Genomic DNA, 24,659 nt, shown 5'->3' on the forward strand with positions numbered 1-24,659 from the left:
CAGGTGGGGTTCTACATTATTGAGTATCAGGCCAATTATTCAGCACCAACTATTTCTATCCACTTCCAGTCTCAGGAGGATGCTCAGCATTAAGCATGCATCAGCTAAACTCACTGATACAGGAAACAGGCACGTTTGTTGTTCTGTCAGTTTACAAAAAGGCCCATTCTATACATGTCCATAAGCAAATGGTGATACTACATTTGAGTAGAGAAATTCCGATAATGTCATTCAAAGTAATGGAACTGCTCAGTCACACGACTTTGCAGAGCGCTCTGGAACAGTGCAAGCTGAGCTTCATCTCATACACAAATTGACTGTTTACATAAAAAGCTGTGAAAGCACATGCAAGCATGACCAAATACATTTTTCTAGCTCCTATGGTTCAAATACCAGGTCTATTTCTACTCCATTTAGCACTACTACAGGAAAAAGCAACAGCACAACTGTAAAATTTGTGATTTACAAGAACTGAGGTCAAAGCCAATGTGCAGTAAGCCAAAATACTTTCAAGTACCAGTTATATATTCAATGATTAAGTTGGCAATTATTTAGTTAAAGCTCATATAAAACTACTAATATGCATGCTAATGGTTTACATTAGTTCTTTCTTCATTATTTACCCTATCCTTACACATGAAATTGACCCTTCTGAACTTCTCAGACTGCTGTGTGAAGATTGAATTGGTCAACACTGAAGGTAGATCTCCTATTTGAAAAAAAGTAAGGACTTTTTTTGGTTTACCGGATGTTTTCATCTGGTAGCATTTGAGCAGTTAATGTACATCAAGTAATTATTTTTAAACTTCAAGTTTTTACAATCAGCCCCTTGTTTGATCTAAATTACACAAGTTCTTGTAACAAAGTGCACTACATTAAGAACTGCAGAAAGGAATTCAGGAAGCATGAGGATGTGAAAAATCCTTTGGTTTACGTATTTTTAACCTTAGTTTGGTTTTCAGAATTGCTAAAATATTTCAGCTATCAGAAATGCATTGCCAGTGCTGGAGAGAGGTGATCTGCCTGCAGTGGTACTGCAGCTCTCTGAAAAACTCTGAGTAGCCCCTACACAGGGCATATATATGGTATATATATAGGGGTTACCTCTCTGGAAATAAGACTGAAACAGGATTTGCTGTGTCATTCCAAGCCATTACATGTATGTGTAATGATTACATAAGAGAAGCAAGAAATAAAAGTCCTTATTTCAAAGGACAGAAATAAAAAATATCACCAAGAAAACACCACTGGAGAAACAGGGGAAGAAAATTTAATAGCATGGACTTCAAAATGAAACTATTAAAATTAAAGCTGCCCTTGTCATTTCAGATGAAGTTCAAACTATTTACTTTCTATGTCAGAGTTAAAAGAAATCTGGTAGTCTTACATACAGCACCTTAATCAGATTCACTGAATCCATGTAAACGAAGTTCTGTCAGATTTCCAAAAATGCTAGGTTCAATGATTGTGTGAGGGGTATCCAAAAGGTGAAATCTCAGTGGAGATGAGGCTGAATGCTTTAGATGTTTTGCCATATAGCAGCTACTGGAAGGTCAAGTTCCAAAAGACCAGGATGAGGACTCTCTCCGAGATGGCACATGACAGACAAGGTATCTTCCCTGGACACTCATACTGAGGGCTCGAACATGCCTGGCATTAAGGTGCAGCTGCAGCCCATGTAAATCCTGAATTACCTTTAATCTAGTCAGTAAAGTCATGGCAGCACTGATGATGTACTGGTACCAGCAGCAGCCTCAGCCATGAACATCCACCTTGTCTCTATTTACTGGGGCAGGTAGCCCAAAGAAGCCTGATGAAAGGCAGCTTTGGCAAGCCTACAGGTGCTGCAATTACATCTTTCAACATAGACTTAAGGGGATCCAAGTTATGTAAGTGGTACAGACACATCACAGTAGAAGACTGGACTAAGTATCATCAAGTAAAAGCAGATGGACAACATTCACTTAAGGCTATATTTACTTTTTTTTTCTTCTATTAAGACATACTTCCCTCCTTCCCCTACATTAACCCACAACACTTCCTTAGCAATCCCTCACCTTTTCACACTCACGTTAAATAATGCATAGGTGCAGGTAAGCTAATCACTGCAGGGAAGCTGCACTGCTAAATGCCTGTGTGGTTGTACTCATCACTGAATCAGGTCCAGACCTCACTCCTACCCCAACCCTGCCAGACCTCCCTTTACACTCTTCCTGTAAACCATGGGCATGCACACAGAGACAAACATGTACTGACTAAACACACTCATTAGCCAGAGGTCATGAAGTTTTATATTCAGTTCCAAGCTTCTAATCTAAAGGTTAGTCAACAGCAGAAAGCTGAGGCTGCCATAATATCTGAGATTATGCAAAAGTAAAGGAAAGCCAGGGTCCATAGCTACAGAAGGTCACACTTGTAAAATCAAACTGAAATGTTACTGATTTATGATAGACTGCTCACAAAATACTGTCTTTAACTGTCACAGTTTTGAAAAGAGAAGTTTCAAGGTTTTTATTTTAATTTAGCTCACTGTAATTTATTTTTTTTATGATTCAGTTACATTCTACTAAAAAGCTCCTCAATAATTTGCGAGTACTACCTCTTTCAACTTTTGGAGGAAGTCACAAACTATGACATTAAGCTGTAACAGAACTACAGTCCATACTTAAAAATCAGAAATCCTACTATCTAGACAGGTTCTCCATGTTATGCAGTATGATACATCATCTACAAATTCACATTTGCGGGTTTCATACTGCATAGCCTTCAGAACAGTAGTTTTTCTAGTATGTTTAATTTACTACATTACTCAAAGAGTGAAACACACCTAGGAATCTACTTCATTTTTGATTAAATCTACAGAAAATTACCAACATGAACTTTTATTTTTTTCTGTAAACAGCTCTGCTATTTATGAGGATTTTTTTCCAAGACGTTTCTTAGACTTCTCATTTCCTTTAGTTAGTTAATATTTGAAGATATCATCTCATTAATAATATCTGCAGAGAATAAGGGGAGTCTGTAACCAGAACATATCTTAAGGTTATGCTGAAATGAGTCAGCTGAGTAATTAAGCTAGAAAAGGTAGAGAACAGCCTGTGTGAGGTATCAAGTCTACCTACACCAGTATCCCTCCTAAAGCAGCAGAAGAATTTAGCAATTCCTTCTTAAGACTCCTGACACAGACAACGTTATTAAGAACAAATTATGCCAGACTGACTGAATCTATTCTATATTTTGGGCTATATATACCACAAACAGGAATTAAAAAGCCAAGGTCTATCAGTAGCAGTCATAATCAACCATCATTTCAAATTCTGCCACAACAATATATGATTTTTAATTTCCTGATGGATTATTAGAAATTTATCTCTGTGGCCTCTGAAGTACTTCCCTTCAAAGACAGGGAAAAAGGAGAAAGGCACAAAAGGAATCACCTTTTAACTGCAACCAGTGTTCTGCCTCTGGTAGAGCGTGACTTTTTAAAATTTAAAAAAAAAAAATCACCAAAACACTACGCAACAAAATCAACCCCTTGGTTGCACTTTTTTTTTCACCTTTTTTTTTTTTTTTTTTTTAATCTTGATTATAATATTATTACTGTGTGTTCATGAAGAGAAGTCAACACTGAATGTAATACTACAGAACTTTCAGGATTTCTACTGTAAACTTTCTCAGATTTCTACTATGAAACTGTAAAGTAAACCAACGGTTTTCAAAGATAATGCCAATGAACTAAAAAAACACTCTGTAAAGAAACTATATCCACGAGATTTTGCCAAATAATGTAAATTTCTAAACTAAAAATAGAATCCAGACATTTTAGCATTTAAAGTTATTACAGCTAAATTGTTTTTGCAACCCACCAGTACTAAGGAAAAAAAAATATATCTACTCATATAAATTTTCAACAAAAATGACAAATTCTTAGCCAGAAAAAAAGCAGTTGAGACTACACTTTCTCTTGCAGCTCACTAAACTCAGCTCTTCACCTGAACTCTGCTAACAAACCAGTATCTAATAAAAAAAAAATTATGACAGGTTATGGTTGCACATATTTACTAACCACAAGTCAATCACATAAGATAAACATTACAAAGTTGGTAAATAAAAATGTAATTTTTAAACAGGAGAAATACAGTCAAGGGCAAAAGAACATTAAAAATGCCCCTCTTCATGGACAATTATAACTGAATTATGAAAATGTATTGCACATTTTTAAAAGCCACACAATAGGAAAAACTATTTTAGCTATACCAACTACTTAGGTTCGTCGATTTTTTTGTTTTAACTAGCCTTTTTCTTCCTTTCAGACTTGTTAAGATTCAGCAGTTCTGAGGCGATGCAAAGCCTTATTTTGTACGTATTCACTCCTGGTACACTACATACTATGCCTGTGTACACAGGCAAGTTCAGCACTTCAAAAGTAAAAGATTGACAGCACTCAGTGAAACCAGCCCATGCACTATTTGCAAGCACTTAGAGCTTTACAACTCTGCTTCACACCCTCACCAGTCCCCTGGTAATTCAGTTCACTGATGCTCTCTCTGAGCAGAGAACAGCTCTCCAGACCGGGAGAGATCTGGTTTTGTTAGGTGTACAAGTGGGGACCAGGTGGAGATCTAACTATTCTTAAATTAAAGTGCCCCTAAATCACTCTACCCCTTGAAAAGCTAAGGCAATACTCTGCTGTGCTAAACATTAAACTGTGTGTATTCACTGGAGTAGAAGAGATCAGAAAGAATTATATGACCTTCAGTAGCTTATACCAAGAGCTGGAAAAGAGGCATTTGAGAGAGAAATCTGTATGAAGCAAGGCATGTTAAGGAGTGTTCATGCTGCAAAATAAAAAATAAAAAAAAAATTATAAAAAAAATCAAACTCCCCAAAACCATAGAATCCATTAGTTGGAATCATAATTTTTCTGTTTATTTACCTTCTTATTAAGCCAGTGCCACAGCTTGTCAGTGGCAGGGGGAGATGGAAGAAAAGGGAAAAAAACACAACACAGTGGAAATTATTGAAAAATGCAGTAATAGGGGAAAAAAGCAATGAGAGGCAGGCAAAGTCATCCACAGAATGAAAATGAAATTGTTCTAGACACAAAGGTAAATTGCAATAGGAAGAAAAGATCATAACAAATTCTAATGCAAGAACCTGGGTTTTACTTTTAACATGCACTTTTGAAACAAAGAGGGATATAACAAATACGAACAACATTAATGGTATTAACATGGCTATCAGCACAATCTGAGCAATTCAGTTTAATTACACTGAGAGCTACCATCAGATTACAGAGCAAGACTTGTACTCTGAGAAGGGCATTTCAGCAAAACACCAAATTTTAGCATGAGGTACTCATTTATGGTATTAATACTCCCATTCAGACATTCAAATACTCCCATTCTGTGCATTTCAAAACATTCCTATTATGTCAATTACTGTTGAACAGATTTCATATGGGGTTTTGGTACCACATTCATATTAAAGCATTCATATTCAATGGCACAACTCCAAATACATAATTAAGTCTGATATACACACAACAGCAAAATTGTAGATCATATAAATGTACACATTTTATGTAATTCTCCTTGCACTTCTCAACAGGCAACTTATCCTTCTGCACTGAAGTTATTTTTTTTTACTGATGCTCATCCACATGCTAAAGCATACCTGTTTTAGGACCTAGTTTATGTAGGACTATACTCTTAATTCTAACCATCACTAATCAATTAGTAGCATAATCACAACAGTGAAGAGCTTTAATGTTGTTATTCATCTGTGTTAGAGATTAAGGTCATGTAAGTGAAGTTTATTTCTCCCTGAAAACAAGACTATTGAATTCTCAGTAAATCTAGCATGTTTGCCAATTGCCAGAAATTACATTAGCTCCCAATGGAAACAACAGGTAAGATTATTTCAAACATATAAAAATCTCATAATGTTGATTAAGTTAGAAGCAGATTTACGAAGAAACATGAACATTAGGAAACATGAAAATAAAATATGTCACAAAGCACCCACATTTACTAGCTTTTTCTACTCGTATTAAAAATCAATTCAAATCAATTACGAAGTTTCAAAAGCCTCAAACTGACAATGTAGAATTTGTTTCTATTTTACCTTCTCACCTATGGGATAATTTATCTGTAAAAAGGGAAAGTTGTTTTCTGATTCAATTACATACTTTTAACTTTACTCCTGCACTATAAAACCTACTATTTACAGATGAGGTTCATTTTGGAAAAAACAAAGATCTCACTGCTGTATTGCTCCACTTTGCAATTCCATACAAAATACAACAGAAGAGCCCAAAGATTTTAGGAGAATGTGAAAGGAAGTCTTTGGTATTTTTCTATAATTTCAGCCTCTGGGAACTGGATGATACATATAGTAATTAGGAAATAACATTATATGTACAAAATAACAATATTTTTATTAATGTTTAAGAAAATACCTGGGAGGCTCTGCCTGCCTACTAGCTTACCAATAGTGACGTTTAAGTAATTCTACAAATGTAATCAACCTACATTTGAAAATAGGCTACAGCTTAATTCTAATCTTCAAGTCATCCAAAATTAAAAAGCCTATAGCTACTTTTCCAGTATTTTATTGGAAAACTATTCATCTAAGATCTTACATGTCTATAAAAGTATTTTCTATAATAATGTAAGTACTGGCAGAGATTCTCCTTGTTTTCAGTGCTTGGTTAGACTATGTGCTGATCTTGGTACCAGAAGAAATAGAAGTTGACTTTATCCAAAATCCAAACAATCTAAACAATCCACATATAAAATTCTAGTGCACTACACCTAGAAAAAGCATATAACAACTACATGATTCACTCAAGTACATCAGAAAGCATGCATGTAAAATATTACTACATTGCAACGAGTAAAAGTCTAGTGCATGCAGCTGAGCCACTGCTCAAACTCCCTGACAAATTCTATAATCAAACCACAGTCACCATATTGTAAGACAACAGCCTCCTTTAAAGCAAAACAACATAAATGAAGAAAATTATTACCTCCCTACTGTTGATAAGAACACACATGATACCCTATCTATTAAATTTGGGATGGTTCAGTGGCTGACAACAGAAGCCTCCCTACTCTCTCCTCCAGAAAGTTTCTCACATCTGAATTGCTGTCTGTTGACTCTCCATGAGGCAAATGCACAGCCACGGACCAAAGAATACAGTAATGGCATCTTATTTTCATAGTCCATATTTAAAGGAGACACATTCAGACAGAGACTGACCTACTACCTCAAAAAAACAATAAAATGCAATGCCCCTTTCTTTTCTCTTGACCAGTTTCTCCTCATTTCAAATTTCTATGCACTTCCAGGATAACCAGGGATAAATGAGAATTGTGAAAGAGACACAGTTCTTTTCTTGATGGCTTTGTTTAAAAAATAATCAGTAAAGCTCAGATTTGCATGTGTGAGCAGTACTCACTCATTTCTCACAATGGGTTATTTCCAGATTATCTACACTAGCATCATAAAATTTGTTTGGAAAAAAGACATGCCGCTCTAAGATATGTTCCTTGTTCTCACTACATTTCACTCAAATCCGGAACTGTATCCTAAATGGGCATACCATGTTTGCCAGCCCAAGCAGTACCACTAAGTATTCATGAGAAACTGACCTTGTCAAAGGCTTGTTGTACTTAGCTAAGAGTCTCAACATATCCTGATGCTAAGATTCAGTTTCCAATTAACTTAGCATACCAAAATCCAAACGGAACAAAAACCCTAAGCAGATCCAGCTCCCATGAAAATAAGCTATAAACAAAATATTAAAAATTAAACTTCTAATTGTGAAGGAAATGATCCCTCGGTCCTGCTTTCTCACACACATCCATAAAAGGTAAGCTGTAACAATTTCTTCCCCAGATTTCTATTGTGTGTTTGCGTATTTTTTGCTTCCTCTTAAACAGTGCCTACTGAAGCCAAAACATTCGGTAATCCAACTTAAAAAATCTTGCAAGGATGTAATTTTTACTCCTTTTGTTTTCTCGTCCCTACAGAAAATGTAACTGCCAACAGTCTGTGGCATTTCTTCCCAAATTCTGAGATACCATGCCTCTATCATCCTACAATACACAGAATAAGCACAGCCAGTAGAACTTAAAAGATATGGAAGTATTAGTGCGATAAGCGTTGAAAGACTACATGTAATCCCAGCCACCCATGATAAATGCTGGCTGAAACAGAATTAGAATAGGCACAAATGAGGACAACAGAATCATGCAGATTATCAAGTACCCTACTTGTAATGTCTGGGAAAGCTTAAACTGCTTCAATACACAGAGCGCAGACTCAGGAGAAATACAGCTGTCATATAAAAAATGGAGTGGTGAAAGGAGATGGGAAAATGAGTTGGCCAACACTGTTCTTTTGCTTCGACAAAAACAACATGGAAATAAACTGACCTTAAGTACATTTAAGCTGAAGAGCGAGAGGTTCTGCTGCACATTAAAGCCCTACCTTCTTTAAGGAGAAAAGACTTGCTGGAATTAGGAAGGATACTGTATCATACAGTTATGCAATAGAAGGATACCAAACTTGACAACTCATGAAACAACAATACATTTGATATTGTATCTAGAGTCTTCTGACTTACAGAGAAAAATCTTTTAATGAAAAGCTTTGTATGATCTAAGCTCTTAGCACCACATTAATAATTTTCATTACCTTTGGAAAACCACTTTATTTTATAGCTGTATTTTGAAAGGCTTTTCCTTTTTCAAATTCTTCCTCAATGAACCCCGTGAAATCATTACTTTTTTCCTAGAGCCATTTTAATGCTTTTGTTGACCTTATGTCATCCATTCACCCATTAGATCCAGGCTTAAGCTCCTCCTTCTCCTGTAGAAACTCAGAGCTATAAACTGCAAGACCAATCTGCCAAGGTACAGATGCTCTGACAAATGTACTTACAGGGTTCAGATCTTCAGTTAAAGAATTCCTAAGATAAAGGTGTCTTCCAGAGCAGAGAATATTTCAACAATACAGTTATAGAAAGCACATTCTTACACAGTGCCATAGCTATTACAAACAAAATAATCTGTCTGTCCACGTGAAAACTTACAATCCTTAATGAAAGAAACCTTATAAATTTTCTGGAGCTCTCCAACTATATAATTTGCAATGTAAATGTAGGCATATTTTGCATGGGCAAGAAGAGAGGGGAACACAGAAGGCTTATTCTACGGCATTTCCCAAATACTTTACCTGGCAAATTTCTTCACTGACAGAGGAAAGACTCATTTCTCTACCACCATACTGTGTGCAACAACTTTGTTTCCACACAGTACAGACAAATATACCTGAATTAACTCGGGCCCTACTTACCAAACACAATGGTCTGCTTTTTAATTAAATTTTCACATAAGAAGTAAGAACATCTTATCCTTCAGACTAAAGCTCATTAGGTTTAAATTCAAAATCTTCGTAGCCAGGTAAGGTGATTAATCCACAAGAACTTCGCCTTACTCAGACAAAGAATTTTATAAAGCTGATTCAACATTTTCAAAGTGAGTTCTGTCAAGGTTTGCATACAACCATTTAACAAATTTAAATGTGCACTTAAGTGTGAATAGTGATAGAAGAGACACAATTCAAAATACACCATAAAACAGGTACAGTTTTACATGACAGACATACCCATTACTGACAGATATTTATTTTAGAATTAAAGCATCCCAGAATATGGTAAACAGAGAATAAAACAAACTTTCAATTTGCTTAAGGAAGTAAGTAGAAATACCTTACTGTCAAGCTTTAGCATAACACTGCCAAGTCCTCTGATGGGCCGTGGAGCAAGAGCTTCCTGACGTTCCTTCACAAAATTTTCAACAAGTTGCCACCAACTTTTGCAGTGGTTTGCCATGAAGTTCAAAACTCCAAAATGAACCACGAATTTTTTAAGTGCCCAAACTGTAACCACAAAAAGGAAATTAAGTATCAGAGATTTCAGAGAAGCACCACAAGACTACTTATCCTATTCTGGAAGACTGATGAAAAAGAAAAGACTCTTGAGTTTTATCTCCCATTAAAAACTTCTGGAATTTTCCAGTGTTTTTAGTACTCATCTTCTCACTGGCTTTGCAGCTGTGCTTATCCACGTGGAACTTAGATGACAGCACAAGGAAAGTGACTGCACACAACCCAAAAATGCAGCTAACAGAATTGAGCAAGGCCTGGGATAAGAAGGTGCCACTCCATGATTTCAGTACAGTGGATTTCATACAAATTCACACACACCATGCCAAATGACTCCACATAAAGTACCACAAACAGAACCTAACAGCACTTTACATATAAAAGAAAAATTTCAGCCTAAATTTTTAAGTTTTAGGCCTTTTAAGTTGTTAAAGTGTATCTTTTCTTCAAGAACTGACACCACATAATGTGGAATTTCACAGTAAAGAAGCATCCATTTAAATCTTCTTTTGAAATATTACTGATAAATTTTGCTTTCAAGCATTAAAAAAACTATTTGAGATTAGCATTTTATCTTGGCAACACAGGATACTGAACTTCCTATCACTACATGTAAGTTTATTTTTAATAATTTTTTATTGTGGCTATTCTCCAAACCAAATTCATTACTTACTGCCGTACATGAGCTCCACAACAGTTGGCAGTACAGCACCTCATCATCAAAAATTCACATCATGTTTCTACTTGGAGAGGTGTAAAATGGCATACATAGCCAAAAAGGTTAACTTTTACTGCCTACAGGGCATTTATCCACGTTCTACAAGAGCCTATTTTCTGCAAGCCACAGATGTAATAGTTTATGTTCTTGTTCTTGCTTCGGAAAGCCAGTGCATTGATTTGCTGACATTTAGTTCACCTACCCTCTGGCACCACCACGTGGCGAATAAGAGATTAATTCTCTTGAAGAAACAGAATAATCCAGTAATTTATCTAATAAAATGAGTGGCAACTATACAGAAAAGGAGAAAATACAGCACGAGTGCCAGCACTGAACTTAAAGGCTGACGTTTTGTATGATGAAATGCAGCTCATGGTCACAATAAAAACTGCTGCTTAGCAAAGCCAGTTTGCTTGCAGGCAAAGGCAGGCTTGCATTTACAGTGAACATACCTCAAATGGCTTTCTAATCTTTCACTATTCTTTAAGAACAAGTGTTTACACAGTATCTTCTAAAATAAATGACTGTACACTCATTGCAAAGAAGGTGCGACAGTCAATCAAACAGCTGTAATTATATTAAGTTTAAAAAAGAGAGGAAAAGCTAAAGGACTGTTATTAGAAAGCAGGGAGCAAAACAAGAAAAAGCCTGCATAATAACAAGTTCCAAACATCTGCCGGAAGTTGGAGATTACCTGAAGACAATTAAAAAAAAAAAAAAAAAAAAAAAAAAGATACAACAGAACAAGCAAGGAAGCAAATTGAAAGATCTTAAAAAGAGACAATATCAGAATTTCTAGGCTCTACTCACTGAACAAAATTGCTGCAAGTGTTCCACAATGTGGTTCATTGCTTAGCTTTTCAATTCCTAGCAGTTCTTTCACCTTTTCATTTTATGGTATAATTATGGTATCATTTTCCCACCCTCTACACTAAGCAATTTTAAAAGACCATTTCATTCCAACTGAAGTACAAATGCACTCAATGAAAAATGTTAATGGTACCAAAATGTTTCTAATAATCTAAATGCTACTTTGTACAAGTCCTCTTTACCAATTTAAAGAACTCTGATGAAATTAACACCTTTCTATTTAAGGTTTCAGGGAGGTTTGGGGGGTTTTTTTACATACTAGAAGCGTCCTCTTTACGGTCTCAGAAGTACCTCAAGTTATTATTCCCCTCTTTAGACTGGAACCATTGCAAGGAAATTTGCTTTATTAGCCTTCCTATTTTCCTAGTATTTTTACTATTGCCTCTCTTTTAACCACGCAGATTATCATCACTCACCTTCTGACATTTAATGTAATCCACTGTGCTAAATTTGGCTCTGTTCATCATTATACTGCCTATATGTAGTATTTTTCTGATGGTTCAGTTGTATGAAAAAGCACTTCATACAGTGTCACTGCTAAGGCAACAAGTCACAAATATTCCCAAAAGTGATTTCTTTTTTGGCATGAGTTTATTGTTTGGGTAGTTATTTTAGACCTAATGACTGCCAGAAGCAGCATTCATGTGTATCATTTATAGATGTGCACTTTAATCTGAACTTGTGTGGCTCAAGCTTAAAACCATTCACTGCTGTCTAACTGCAGAACTGCCACTTCACTTTTTCCTCACACATAGGTGTTTCTAAACAGTTTGACTTGACTTTTCAGTGAACTAGCCACATAAACTCTGCTTCTAATAAGTCTAAAATTTATTTTCTAATTCCTTTTTCACTTGTGATTTCCATCTCCCATGACACCCAGACACCAAAACTGGGAAGTTCCTTCTGTAGTAACTATACTAGACTGAAACAAAGGTCAAAATCCTCTCTGCTCTTACCCTGCATTCAGCTATTTATATGTCTTGCCAGCACATTATCCTTTAGCTGCTGCTTTGGTGCTGCAGCCAAAGGCGCAGCTGCTCTTTGCTCCATGCCTCAGAGTTCACAGCTCTTCAAATCTGTGAGTATGACCCCAAGCCACAATTTCCAGATGGTTTACAGATCTCAAGGCTTTGGCAGCAGGGTGGCCTCTGGGGTGGCCTTCATGGGAAGAGACCAGGGGTTTCCTTTTGCCAGACACAGTTCCAAGCAGCTCCACTACAGATCCATCACTGGGCAAAGCTGAGCCCATCAGGCACGGCTGTGGTGCTTCAGTGGAAATGTATCTAAGGGCAGAAACTCCTGGGCAAGGAGAAGAGGAAGGAACACAGCAAAAGTGACTAGAGAGGAGAAAGGAACAGAGGGATGGAAATGAAAAGGCCAGAGAAGCAGAAGTGCTCTGCAGTGGAGCAGACACACACACCACTCAGAGGGACCACAGCCTACAGAGGATCCATGCTGGAGCAGGTACACCTCTTGAAGGGACTGTGGCCTAGGGATAAGGAAAATCCCAGGATCGCACCTCCCTAAAGGGAATGCAGCTCATGGATAAGCTCACATTAAAACACTGGAAGAATGATTTGTTTTGAGGGTATTTGGCCACTAGCTGGGGCCAACCCACCACACTTCATAAAAAAGAAAATAGCTACATCCAAGTGTTAAGTGCATTTTAACTTAAGTTTAGAGAAAATCCAAGCAAACTAGGAAATTCACTTTTTTTACAGTAAAGGGATGGGAAGAAATGCCTTCCAATTCATAGTTGTTCACACATACTCCTATAGTTCCCATCTTCCCTTTTCACTCTCCCAAAAGAGTAGAGGAAAAAGTGGCATCCAGTTTTAAAATAATATCTTTTGATAACTATCACAACTACTCCAATTCTTGCCTGATATATAGGAGAAGAGATGCATGTAGATGTGAAGCAACAAAGCTAATTAACCTCAGAGCTAAAACTGAAACCAAATTTATCTCATGACTTGTCCACAGAGCTTAGCAACCTATTTTTTACAGAAATTAAAAGTTAACATGAGCTCTACTCCACTACCAAATAATATTCTAAAACATTCTTCATTTATAGGTGCAAAAATACAAAAGAATTGACACGAGGAAGAAAAACTAACTGTCTAAACCAGAAGTATTTTTACTACATAAAGTATGGCAGTATATTATTTCAGGCTACTACAATAGTCAATAGACAAACCAATTTAATAGAGTTGTCCACTACATGGTAATAGACAGTGCACATCAATCCTGTGTGAGGCTACAGTTTATCTTGTCTTGAAGATAAGACAAGACTTGAAAAAGTTTTTATTTAAAACTCATACAAGTCTACTAGCCTTTCCTCCTATTTTATTTAACATGATGCCAAACATTTCTAGTAATTGGATTATTACCTGCAAAAGGCACTGGCAACAGCTGCACAATCCAAAAATTTAGCCAGATCTGAACAATGACAATGGCCCACACAAGAGTAACAAAGTAAATATCACTGGTTTTCTTTTTTCTAAGAAAAGATCCAATCTCAGGTCTTTGTCTGTTCCCAGATGTTGAAGAGGACGAGCTGAAAGATGATGAAGCTCGTGGAGGTGGAGGCTGATCACCTTCTGCTGTTGCTCCTAAAACAAACACATGCAAACAAAGGGAAATTACCACATTAATATTCACCACAAAATAGAATATGTTCCCTATTCCCAAATTATCTTTTCTTTTTTTCTTTTTTTTTTTTTGAAGGTGGAGATGAAGGAAGGGACAGCAGCAGAAAACTGTGTTTGTTGTTTGTTTTGGGGTTGTTTTTTTTCTTTTAATTTTTCTAAGAGACTGAGGCAGCTTTGGCACTGATCTACATGTTGAAAAACTAGAACAAGGCTGTATAAACTCTCCCACATCCTGCATTACCACGCCAAGCAGTACTGAGAGGAGGGGAGACGAAAAGTTGCTATACCCTCTAAGAGGGCTCCTGTCACTGTGGGTAAATTACAAGCCAAATATGTTATATCAAAGAACCATAAAACCAAGAAAAACACAAAATATAATTAATTTCTAGAAGAAATCTGAAGTCTTAAAATAAATCCTGCACTTCCCCTTTACTTCAAGTACTCAAAAATGAATCTGGGATTTGCTCAAAACTCATTCAAACAGAACAAAAAATAGAGTACACACTGAAGAGGAAGTTTGTATCTTACAACTGTCTCACTACTACTTTTCCAGATCACTCACAACACAAAGACAGCAGCACTCACACTATTATCCTAAATTCCTTGCTCCGTGTAACAAATATTAGTAACATCAAGCACAAGTTAGTGGATAACAAATTTTGTCAGTCTCTCGCTCATAAGCTGGCAAACAAGAAATTAAATTTGAAAATGTAAACTGATGTGTTAAAGACCCTATACATAAACAATAGTCTTTTCATGTAAAAATACTGTGTTCAAATTAAAATTCTTGGATGCAGAAAATGACAATTTATTTATTTATTCATTTAATCTTTTAGTTGCTGGATGACACCAAGTCCATCTTCAGCCACCCTATGTAAAATCTCTCCCTGAGAACACTGAGGCTCTGTGCTGTTGTCAAAATTCACACATTTCCCACACATCAGTACTTGAGAAAAGTCTGCAGCCGTAGTGGAGGAACACACACACAGAGGAAAACCTGAGAAGTTACTCTGTGCTGAAGCATAAAAGGCAATTTAATATGCTGGTACATACCACACAGCTGGTGAACAATGAATACAACACTTTCCCTGGATTTGTGTCACAGACAAATCTTCTCCCATGAAGAAAAACTGCATAAAAACAACATACTACAACATACTACATGCACAGCAGTCCAACAACTCATGTTCCACACACGTTTTTAGCTGCAGTGTGTCACTTTAGCCATTTCTAGCCTAAAGCATGACAGCTAAAATGTTCAAAAAGACAAGACTCATTTGTCATACAGTAGCAATAAGTGACAAACTGCATCCTCACACAGCGGATGAACACCTCTCTTTTGTTGCAGACATCTGCACTGGTGTTCTACAGGTAAGTGGGACAACTTTTACAGCTTATGGGACACATCCCCCACCACACCAAGACAACAATGCAAATTGATTCACACAGCTGGGATTGACCCTGGGACAAAGACAGAAGCATCAGCTGCCTACTGGTTATGTACTTGGTGGAACTTCAGAATATTCACAAAGGAACTATGGCATGCAACCTGAATGAAGGAATTCTGCAAGCAGCTAAGCACAGCAGAAGCTCCAGGTGGGGAGGTTCTTGGCAAACCTCCATGGGATGATGGCCAGTCCTACTACACAAACCACAAACGATTTATGTAAGGGGAGAGAAGAAGATACCTGTAAACAGAAATTTTCCTAAAAAGACAAAGCATTATTTTTGTATGGAAGAGGATCTATGATTCTCCTGTATTTCTCAGTTAATATCTAATAAAGCAGAAGAGTACTAACAGGAACAAATGGATGCACTAAGGAACACAAATTTGAAAACAGTATACCCATAATAAAGAATTTCCTCCTTCAAGTTATTCAACACTTCTCACTGTTTTGCTTCAAAATTAATATAATCAATATGCGAAATAACAATACAACAGGAAGAAACTCAAATATTTATCAAACAAACTGAAGCACTAAAAGCCGAAACAGGATAATTAGCTGAAGTCTATGCCTAAGATTAAAGTTATAGAATATTTTTGCCCAAAAACTCCTTAGAGTAGAGTCACCTTTAGGAAATAAAAGGGAACATTCCTTCTTTTAGTAACAAAAAATTTGATTGACATATTTTTGCAAAGAAGAATGATTTGATTAAATAACAGCAACAGTAATGTTAAAAGCAGTAACAATTAAATAGCCTTATTTCTTACAGTTTCCCTGTAAGCAGACTGTACACAGAACACAAAACAGATAGGGAAAGATGAGGTGAAAAAAGAAAAAAAAAAAAAAAAAAAAAAAAAAGAGAAAAAGGAAGAAAAAAGGAAAAAAGGCGGGGGGGGGAATGGAGGAAAAAAAAGGGAAAAACTTCTAAGGGATCCTAAGGCAAGAAAGCTTTTTCAGAATACAGTTCCCTAGCACTTCTAAACAAAATTAAATTGTCACTACCAATGACCCAGTATTCTCCTCATGACAAAGACCTGCCTCAGAACTGCCATCTAGATGACTCTCATAAACCAGTTCACAAAGCTGATGCACCCAGAAAAGAACCAAAATTGCAAATGAAAACAGTCACCTTCTGCAGGCAAGATATGCTCTGCAAACCAAGGTGTGAGTGCCTTGTCAACACAAATGGAAAAAAAAGAACTGTCAGTGCAGTGATTTTGAATAACTTTGGTTTCTGTAAAATCCCGTTTAGTGTGCTTTATGATATTTTGAGAGATGAAACCTGAGAAACACCTTTCTGTCTTCCAGCTAATGAAAGTATGACAGTCTAAACAGCTAGCAAAATACTCCAGAAAAAATTCTAGCATAATCAGAATGAATGGTACTTATTTGAACGACAAAAAAAAGAGCAAATTTTCCAGGCTGTCTTATTAAGACCTGTTCTTTTCATTACACAATATGTTCTCTGTCACATCAATTTCTTGCTAACACAGAATTTTGAATTATTCTCCTCCCCAGGGAGAAGACAAAGAAACAGAAACATCAACAGAAAGCAACGCTCTCTAAGGAAGGCATAAATTAGAAAAAGGGCAATTTTTTTACTATTAATGAAGAAGTCCTCAGAACATCAGGAGGAAGGTACCTCTTAATGAAGAACCACATCTTTCTGTAATTTCATGCAAAAAATATTTCTTACGCTTTTTCCTTATAAAACAAAGAAGTGAGGGCAAAAGTAAGCCTGAGAGTCATGGCTTCATTTAAGGATTTTAGTATCTATCATATCCAAGGCCAATAAGACAACGGAATCTTGTCTACCAAGTACTGCAGTGGTATTTGCTTCAGAAATTGCAGGCTTCTTCTTTGCTGTATACACTGGAAACTCCTGAAGACCAGGAAGCACCACTTAGACCACTTGAACTGGTATCATTAACGTCCTTGCCTCCCGTGCTAAATATCAGCATTCAACAATTAAATATGGGAAAAAGATGGGTGTTCAGAAAAAAAATCTAAAAAATTCACAAAGCTTATACCCCCTCACAGTCAAGCCTGGTTGTTCTGTAATGTATTCAATATAGTGTTAAGAAAACCAAAAAAGTTGTAAGTTCTTAAGCCTGTAGGGAAAACTTTTTGCTGTATAAGAATAATGTTTCATCATCATTCACAAAAGATCCAAACCAAAGATGGCCAAAATTATGCTTAATATATTGCAGAACAAAATACTAATTTTACCAGATTGTTGGAAAATTATTTCAACTGTTGTTAGGAGTTAAAACAGAACTCCATATTTGGACATTGGGATTTTTTTCTGCTGTAAAGGAAAACAACAGAATTCATAAGACAAAAAAAACCCCCTCATCTGGTCAGCTGTTTCAAGAGAAGCAAAAAAACCCATAAAATATACAAAAGACACCTTTGAAAAGCAGCTGTAGTTATCTCTTCTTGAAAACAGAAAGAAAACTGTCTTAAAGAAGTGAAAAAATAAGAATTGATTAGTTAAAAAAACAGCTACAAAAGAATACAACCACTTACACAGCTCATTTGTGGGCGTCTGTTACTTTTCCAGATTGCAAAATTCAGCTCAAAAAAAAAAAAAAAATCTCATCTCCAAAATTAAAGATTAGACACAGAAATACAGGATAACTGTCACCATAATGCTCTGATCTCAAATTTCAGGATATAATTACATCTATGTTTATATTGATGATAGTCATGCAAAATGGTGAAAAAAAGGTAAGACTAAGTTGTTTAAAGCTGTCATTTTCAGATTTAAAAGTTTTAAAGTAGATATTTTAGTTTTGGAAGTTCACATTCTGTCAAATTGAATGATCTCTTCAGTTTGGTTTGCAGGAAATGCACGAAACTTTTCAATTTCCAGAGATCTCAGTAATAGTCTAATTTTCTAGTATCACATTTCATCAAAGACCTACCAAAAAAAAAAAAAAAAAGATGGTAAAGTTCAAAATCATAATGGATATCTAAACACTTTGTCTGAACTCTTTTAAACCAATTGGGTTATTCCAACTGAAAGTATCATGTGACTCAATCTCAAAGTCAAGTAAACTCACTACAGGAAGGACTTGGAGCACGCCATATTTAAAGTGGTGGCGTTTTTTTTCTCATTGCAATGTATGCAAAAATTCCTCCAGTCTGCCTTTACCTGGCTCAGAAATCCAGCTATATAACATGTAACTGCCAACAAATCAAAAGACTAGAAAAATTAAAATAATTAATAATGAAGAACAGGAAAAAAATTGCACCTTCATTCTAAAAAAAAAAAATCAAAACAATAATAAATCCTTCTAGTCAGGCCTTCAATAGCCACATAAACTATCCTTTGCTAGACAGCTTTTATACTAGCATCTTCTTGACATTTTTTAAGACAGATAAACCTGATTCACAATTTGGACACTATCTTGGACAAAATGAAGAGGTCACAGACTATTTTGAATTTTTTTCTGAATTCCCTCCAGTTTCATGCCTTTAGAGCAAATTCAAATGTTTCTTACAGAGTATTCAGTCACCTGAGGGTTGGGAGGAATGTTCATTATTGGACTCATCTTCTGTCATTGAGATTGCCATGGCAATTGTTGAAGCAGCAATGGAAATCATCTGACCAGGAAGCTCTGCCCCTGTAAAATATATATGTGTATGTAAGGAACAAAAAGCTTAAATCTTAAAGCGTTTCACTTGGTGTTAGATATCCACTGGAGCTGTAAGGCAGCAGAAATTATATGGATAGACACTGTTAGTGTTTAGTATGTATTATACGTAGTCAATATGATGAAACAGGAATGAGTGCTATTAATTTCAATATTTCAATATACCTGCAGCCAAAACTCAAAACCAGTTATTTGCTTAGTGCTCTTCTTGATAATGAGCTGCTACCAACCAAGACATGCACAGTTGCTGGTGAATTTTTATACCAGTTAATCAACTTTACTAACCAACTAAAACTGCCAGACAGGAAAAAGGTTTCCTTCATCAGGAATATACTATGCCTTTGCTTTTTTCAAAACTGAATTGCAACAGGAAAAAACTATTATTCTCAAAATCTAAACACAAAATATATTTTTAAGAAACTATTTTAGAAACAAATGACTGGATATTGAAAACTTGCTGGATGGAGTTGTCTTGGTTTCTCTCATACTCAGCATTATAGGAGCTACTAAACCCATATCGTTCATTTCTTTCAAAATTAGCCTGTGATTTCAAACGTCCTGGGCTACCTTCATGGCTGAAATTACGTATTGAAATCCATAAACTCAAGGAATTTGGCTTAATAAGGAGTCACTACTTTACCATGGGAAAGAAACATCAGTCCATGGTAATAATTGTCTGTAAAGAATCCAAGATTCACTTCAGCATGAATAAACCACTTTGAAACACACTAAACATCCTATAGTAAATTCTCGCAATCCATATGCTATTGAATTTATGGGGATATAGTCCAGATTATTTTATGTGACTTAAGTGAATTTTTATCTCCAGCAATAAAAGAAACAGTGGCTTTTCCTTACCAGAAGACTCCTTTCCATTCTGCTGTTCATGCAACATGCCTACTGTCATCAGAACGACTATAACCAGAAATACAGGAATTCTCCAGGAACCTGCCACAGAAGCTGAAAGACACAGTGTTGGGATTTTTTACAATTACACCATTAATAAACCCTACATTCAGCAAAACTAAGAAAGGCAGCACATCAACCAAAAAACTAAGAAGTCATAAAACAAACAGATTTCTGCAGTAAAGGAAGAATAGAAAACAAACATTAACAAGTTTCTCAATGAACAAACCAAGTTGTTAGTGTTCCTAACTTCAGTGACATTATGTTAATAGAGAGAACAATTTTAAAAATAATATTTAAAATCACATGAAAATACATACAAAATTTTAAAAAGAATTGATATCAGAGTAAAGTCATGTTCCCTCCAAAAACGTGTATTTGTTAGATCTCCACAGAATGGGATTTTTCTTGGAGTTTGCCTATTCAGCCTGTACTTCCAGTAAATACAAGACTCTCAAAATTTAAGCAAATGCAAAGCCACTATATACAGCTTAAACCTCAGGGAAGCATCCCCCATAGTCAGAACAACCCTTGAAACCTAGTGGTAAAGTAAATCATGAAGTACACTGTGAAACCTTCTGTCATGTAGTCTTCTGTTAACTGCATGATCCTTCCACCATAAACTCTGATATGAGAACATAACGTGGTAATCTGTTATATTAAATGTGTAACATAAATCTAAAAGATTACTATAATCTTATATTTGTATAAACAGATTATACAGATTACTGGCAAATGTATTTTATACTGCTGATATCATCCTGATATGCTTGTTGACTACTGATAGGATTTTTTTTTCTTCTGCTGCTACTATTAAACACATTTTGCAGCTTCAGCCTTGATTAATGGCAGGCTTTCAATAAAATATCACAAATGAAAGTCTAAAGGCAGCCTCATGTGACCCCAGCCCTTCCTCACTGCCAAGAAGTACCTTGTCTGTGAACCAAGTAAGGGAAAACCATGGGAAGTCAAGTTAGATATGAGAAGTGGAAGGTGTTGTTCAGCATCTTGATGCCTTCCCATCCCTACTCCAATGCTCCCTTCCGGACACATCCAGACATAATTACTGAACAGACAAAACAGTTTGCATTTCAGCTCAGACTCTGTTACACAGCTTTAGCAGAAGAACAAGCAAGGAGCTTTGTTGACAGAGCCCTCAGTTATCAGAATAATAACTTCTTGTTACTCACCTAAGTGAAAGAGCAGCATAATCCAGACAGGAACAGACACTGCTTTTAAGTAACGTTCGGTGCTTATATTCCACTTGAATGACACCATCAGCAGGTAACCAACTACCAGTGTCCATATCTTTAAGAAAAAGATACACATAGATATGTGTACATACATCCAAAGTGAGCTCTACTGTACTCACGTATGTGTGTACACTCATGCAAACACCCATAACTGCCACGGACAGAGAACTGAAGTCAGCTTGTAAGTCTTTAAAAATCCACATTTCAATTATTGTATGAGTTCAGCAGCAGCACCTATGTGACCTCAGGGAGACAGAGCTGGCCAGCACAGCACTCATTCCAGCATGGAGCAGTTTGCCAGCTCCAGTGTTTCAGTCCAAAGAGACAAAAGGGAGCTTAAGTCAAAGCCATTAGGAAGCACAATAAAAACTGCTGTTCCTCAGTGGCGCTGGTTCACAAAACAGATGCCTTTTTAGGACATGTAACACAAATTTTTCATTTTTTTAACTAAAAAAAAAAACAAGGACAGAAAGATGTCAGTGATAACTTGGGTTTGCTGCTTCTAACTGCCTTCTACTACTCTATTCATCAGATAAATCACAACACAGATTTGGAGTTAAGAATCTTTAGATGATGAATTTGAGTTGAAAAATGCTGAAAAGAAAGAAGAATGAAGCACAAACCGTAAGAGGCAACAGGAGGTGAAAAGTTGCTACTCAGGAGAGGATGTGAAACAAAAGAGAAATACAAAAGCCTGTAAAAAATGAAAACCCAGTTTTTAACTCTTAAAATAACTAACTAAAGACATTTCTGGCTCAAATTCAATGAACATTCCCTATCCATTACCAGCTAAGTACACCTTCAAATTTACACTTACATATCAATGAATAGAATTTTAATTGAACAGAATTTCTATTTACTGAATCAAACATCACTGTAAGAAGAAAGAATGCACAGGCAGAGACACAGAAGTAGTATTTAGGCAGAACACACCAGAAGAGTTTTCACCTCTACTCTGCAACTCATGCTGAAAATGCAACAGTGCTTGTGAAAAGCAGGTTTGTGTGACTACTGCCATGAATATGTCATTTTGACTCCAGTTTCTAGAAGTAAAATTAATTTAATGTAGCCTTAGCACATTTTCATTAGTACACAAGAGGAAACATCCCATAATGTGGTATAAGGGTATCTAATTGGTGGAGAGGAAATCTTAGCTGTACTGAATTGAGCAGACAAGCACTGAGTGAAGGTGCCTGATAACATCAGAGGGAACCATTGTATAATATGCAAGATAATTTAAAATTACTTACAACACGTGAACAAAGGTATACCTACCCTTTACACACTAATACTTCTCATCTAATGCTTATGGCCAAGTGTGGACTCAAAATAAATATCTAAAACTAACAGAACCCAGAGACATCAAGACAAAAGTCACAAGAGAGCAAAAGTTTTCACCAGAAATGCACAGTATCACTCCTTTAACAGCATAGGTTTGAAACATAAATTCACTCATAAGGCACTCTACAGTACAGCTTTAATTGAAAGAGATAACTTATCAAAAATACTACCCTACTCCCTAACATCAGCCACACAGCATCTCTGTACAATTGGAATAAATATCCAGTTCCAAGACGATTTTCTCTTTAGCTTTTAAATTCAATGAAAATTTACAAATAGGAGACTCAGTACATTCAGTAATTGAAACTTGCTGTTAAAAACAAGCCAAAGGTAGGAGGCCAACAAGGTATAAGCCTATGTTTAACAGCCAACAAAGCCAAACAGATTGCACTGCTTTTAGTCAGGCATAAAGCTGAACATTTAAGGGTTTAGGTATTGAACAATTTTTTTGTGTGTTTGAAGTTGAAATAATTAATCAGTTCTCATCTCTAAAAGCTTAGCAAATGACCCAAGTAAAAGTATTTATTTCTATTGAATAGAGAGAAATAGCTTACTTTTAAACCAGTCACCCTGTTTCAGAGATCAAACAATAAGTTTCCTGAAGCCCTGTAAAGAGAACTGTGTAGTCAAGTGACTGGGGCAGGAAGTTTAATTTCAGTGACACCATGGAATAATCAGCTCTCTATTGGTTAATGTGATGGCCAAGCACATCCCCACACTGCAAGAACCAGTGCACAGAACTAGGGTAGCCTCCTTCCAGCCGTTCATAGCTGAAAGCAACTGACAAACTAAATTAACTTAAATTGATTGATATGGACTAGGATTTCATCCCATACTAACTTGTCAACAGCATAGTTGTGGTGGTGTTGTTTTGTTTTTTTTTTTTTTTTTTTCCTTCCTTTAACCCCTTAAAGCTTTAAATGTTACATAATCCTTCCCATTGTTTTTCTGGATGGTCTCCAAAGGTTTTGGCTGAAAAGCTTGGAGAATATTAATAGCCTCTCTACTATTATATGTCATTCTCAAGAACTGACATAATTGAAACAAAGAATGAAAGACTTCCTACTTTCACTAAAATTAAGCTACTGCAATTATTGCACTGAAACTGTAATTGGTAAGATTCCATGCTAAGCCAAAATGCCTATAAATTTGATTTGTAAGAGTGTACAGTTAACCAGGTAACTAATACATACACTTCAGATTTTGCAGAATGCATTAGCTATCATCAACTATTGTATCAAGCTGAAATCAGTTGCAGATGCCTAACTTTCACCACATACTCAGAGATTTAAATCACTACTCAATCACAATTATTGCTCACAGACATGCACAACTTCCATATATAACAGCTTTGGGATAGTTTAATCCTGCAAGCTGCCCTTCTTTCTTCCCTCACCTATCTTTGTTGTCTTAACAGACAGAAAAAACCTCATTTTTCACATCTCCTTGGCATTTTGTAGCATCTCTTACAAACTGAAAAAAGTGTTGCTTTGGCTTTAGACATGCAAAACTGCCCACTTTTCTGAATAAATAGTGCAAAGACTCCAAAGTAACTTCTTGGATTGTATATTAAAGTGGTAAATTTCAGAGGTAGATTTAGAGACCGTGAAGGCTACTATGAAGGGCTTCAGTTCTCTTTAAATTGCCAACTGGAGACAAAATTACACCAGAGCAGCTTTTATGTTAAACTCAAAGCATTTGCTTCAGTGATTTTTCTTTGAAATTTCAGTGCTGGAAAGTCTAGGACTTATCAGCATGAACTATTATCAACATCACTGAAAGTTTGTTTCCCCTTTCTGTTAAAGCTGAAGCTTTTTGGCTTTGGCCTCACTTTTTAAGAACAAGCTCTTACTACTCAACTT

The 24,659-nt window shown here is 36.1% G+C and overlaps 1 protein-coding gene across 2 annotated transcripts in view; it reads right to left on the reverse strand.

Moving 5' to 3' along the window:
* Positions 1-24,659, reverse strand: part of TMEM245 (transmembrane protein 245) — a 73,521-nt gene that overhangs the window by 41,799 nt on the left and 7,063 nt on the right. The window contains exons 2-7 of one of the 2 annotated variants that reach the window (XM_083860425.1): positions 21,394-21,511; positions 20,156-20,257; positions 19,160-19,267; positions 13,933-14,154; positions 9,779-9,948; positions 4,937-4,960 (exon numbers count right to left, since the gene is read on the reverse strand). In XM_083860425.1, coding sequence (XP_083716551.1) covers positions 4,937-4,960; positions 9,779-9,948; positions 13,933-14,154; positions 19,160-19,267; positions 20,156-20,257; positions 21,394-21,511 — 744 coding nt within the window. The remainder of the gene's footprint in view (positions 1-4,936; positions 4,961-9,778; positions 9,949-13,932; positions 14,155-19,159; positions 19,268-20,155; positions 20,258-21,393; positions 21,512-24,659) is intronic. The other variant, XM_083860426.1, reaches the window with a different exon arrangement.

The sequence above is a fragment of the Zosterops lateralis genome, assembly GCF_965231275.1.
Source record: "Zosterops lateralis genome assembly, chromosome: 1".
NCBI classification, from domain to species: domain Eukaryota; kingdom Metazoa; phylum Chordata; class Aves; order Passeriformes; family Zosteropidae; genus Zosterops; species Zosterops lateralis.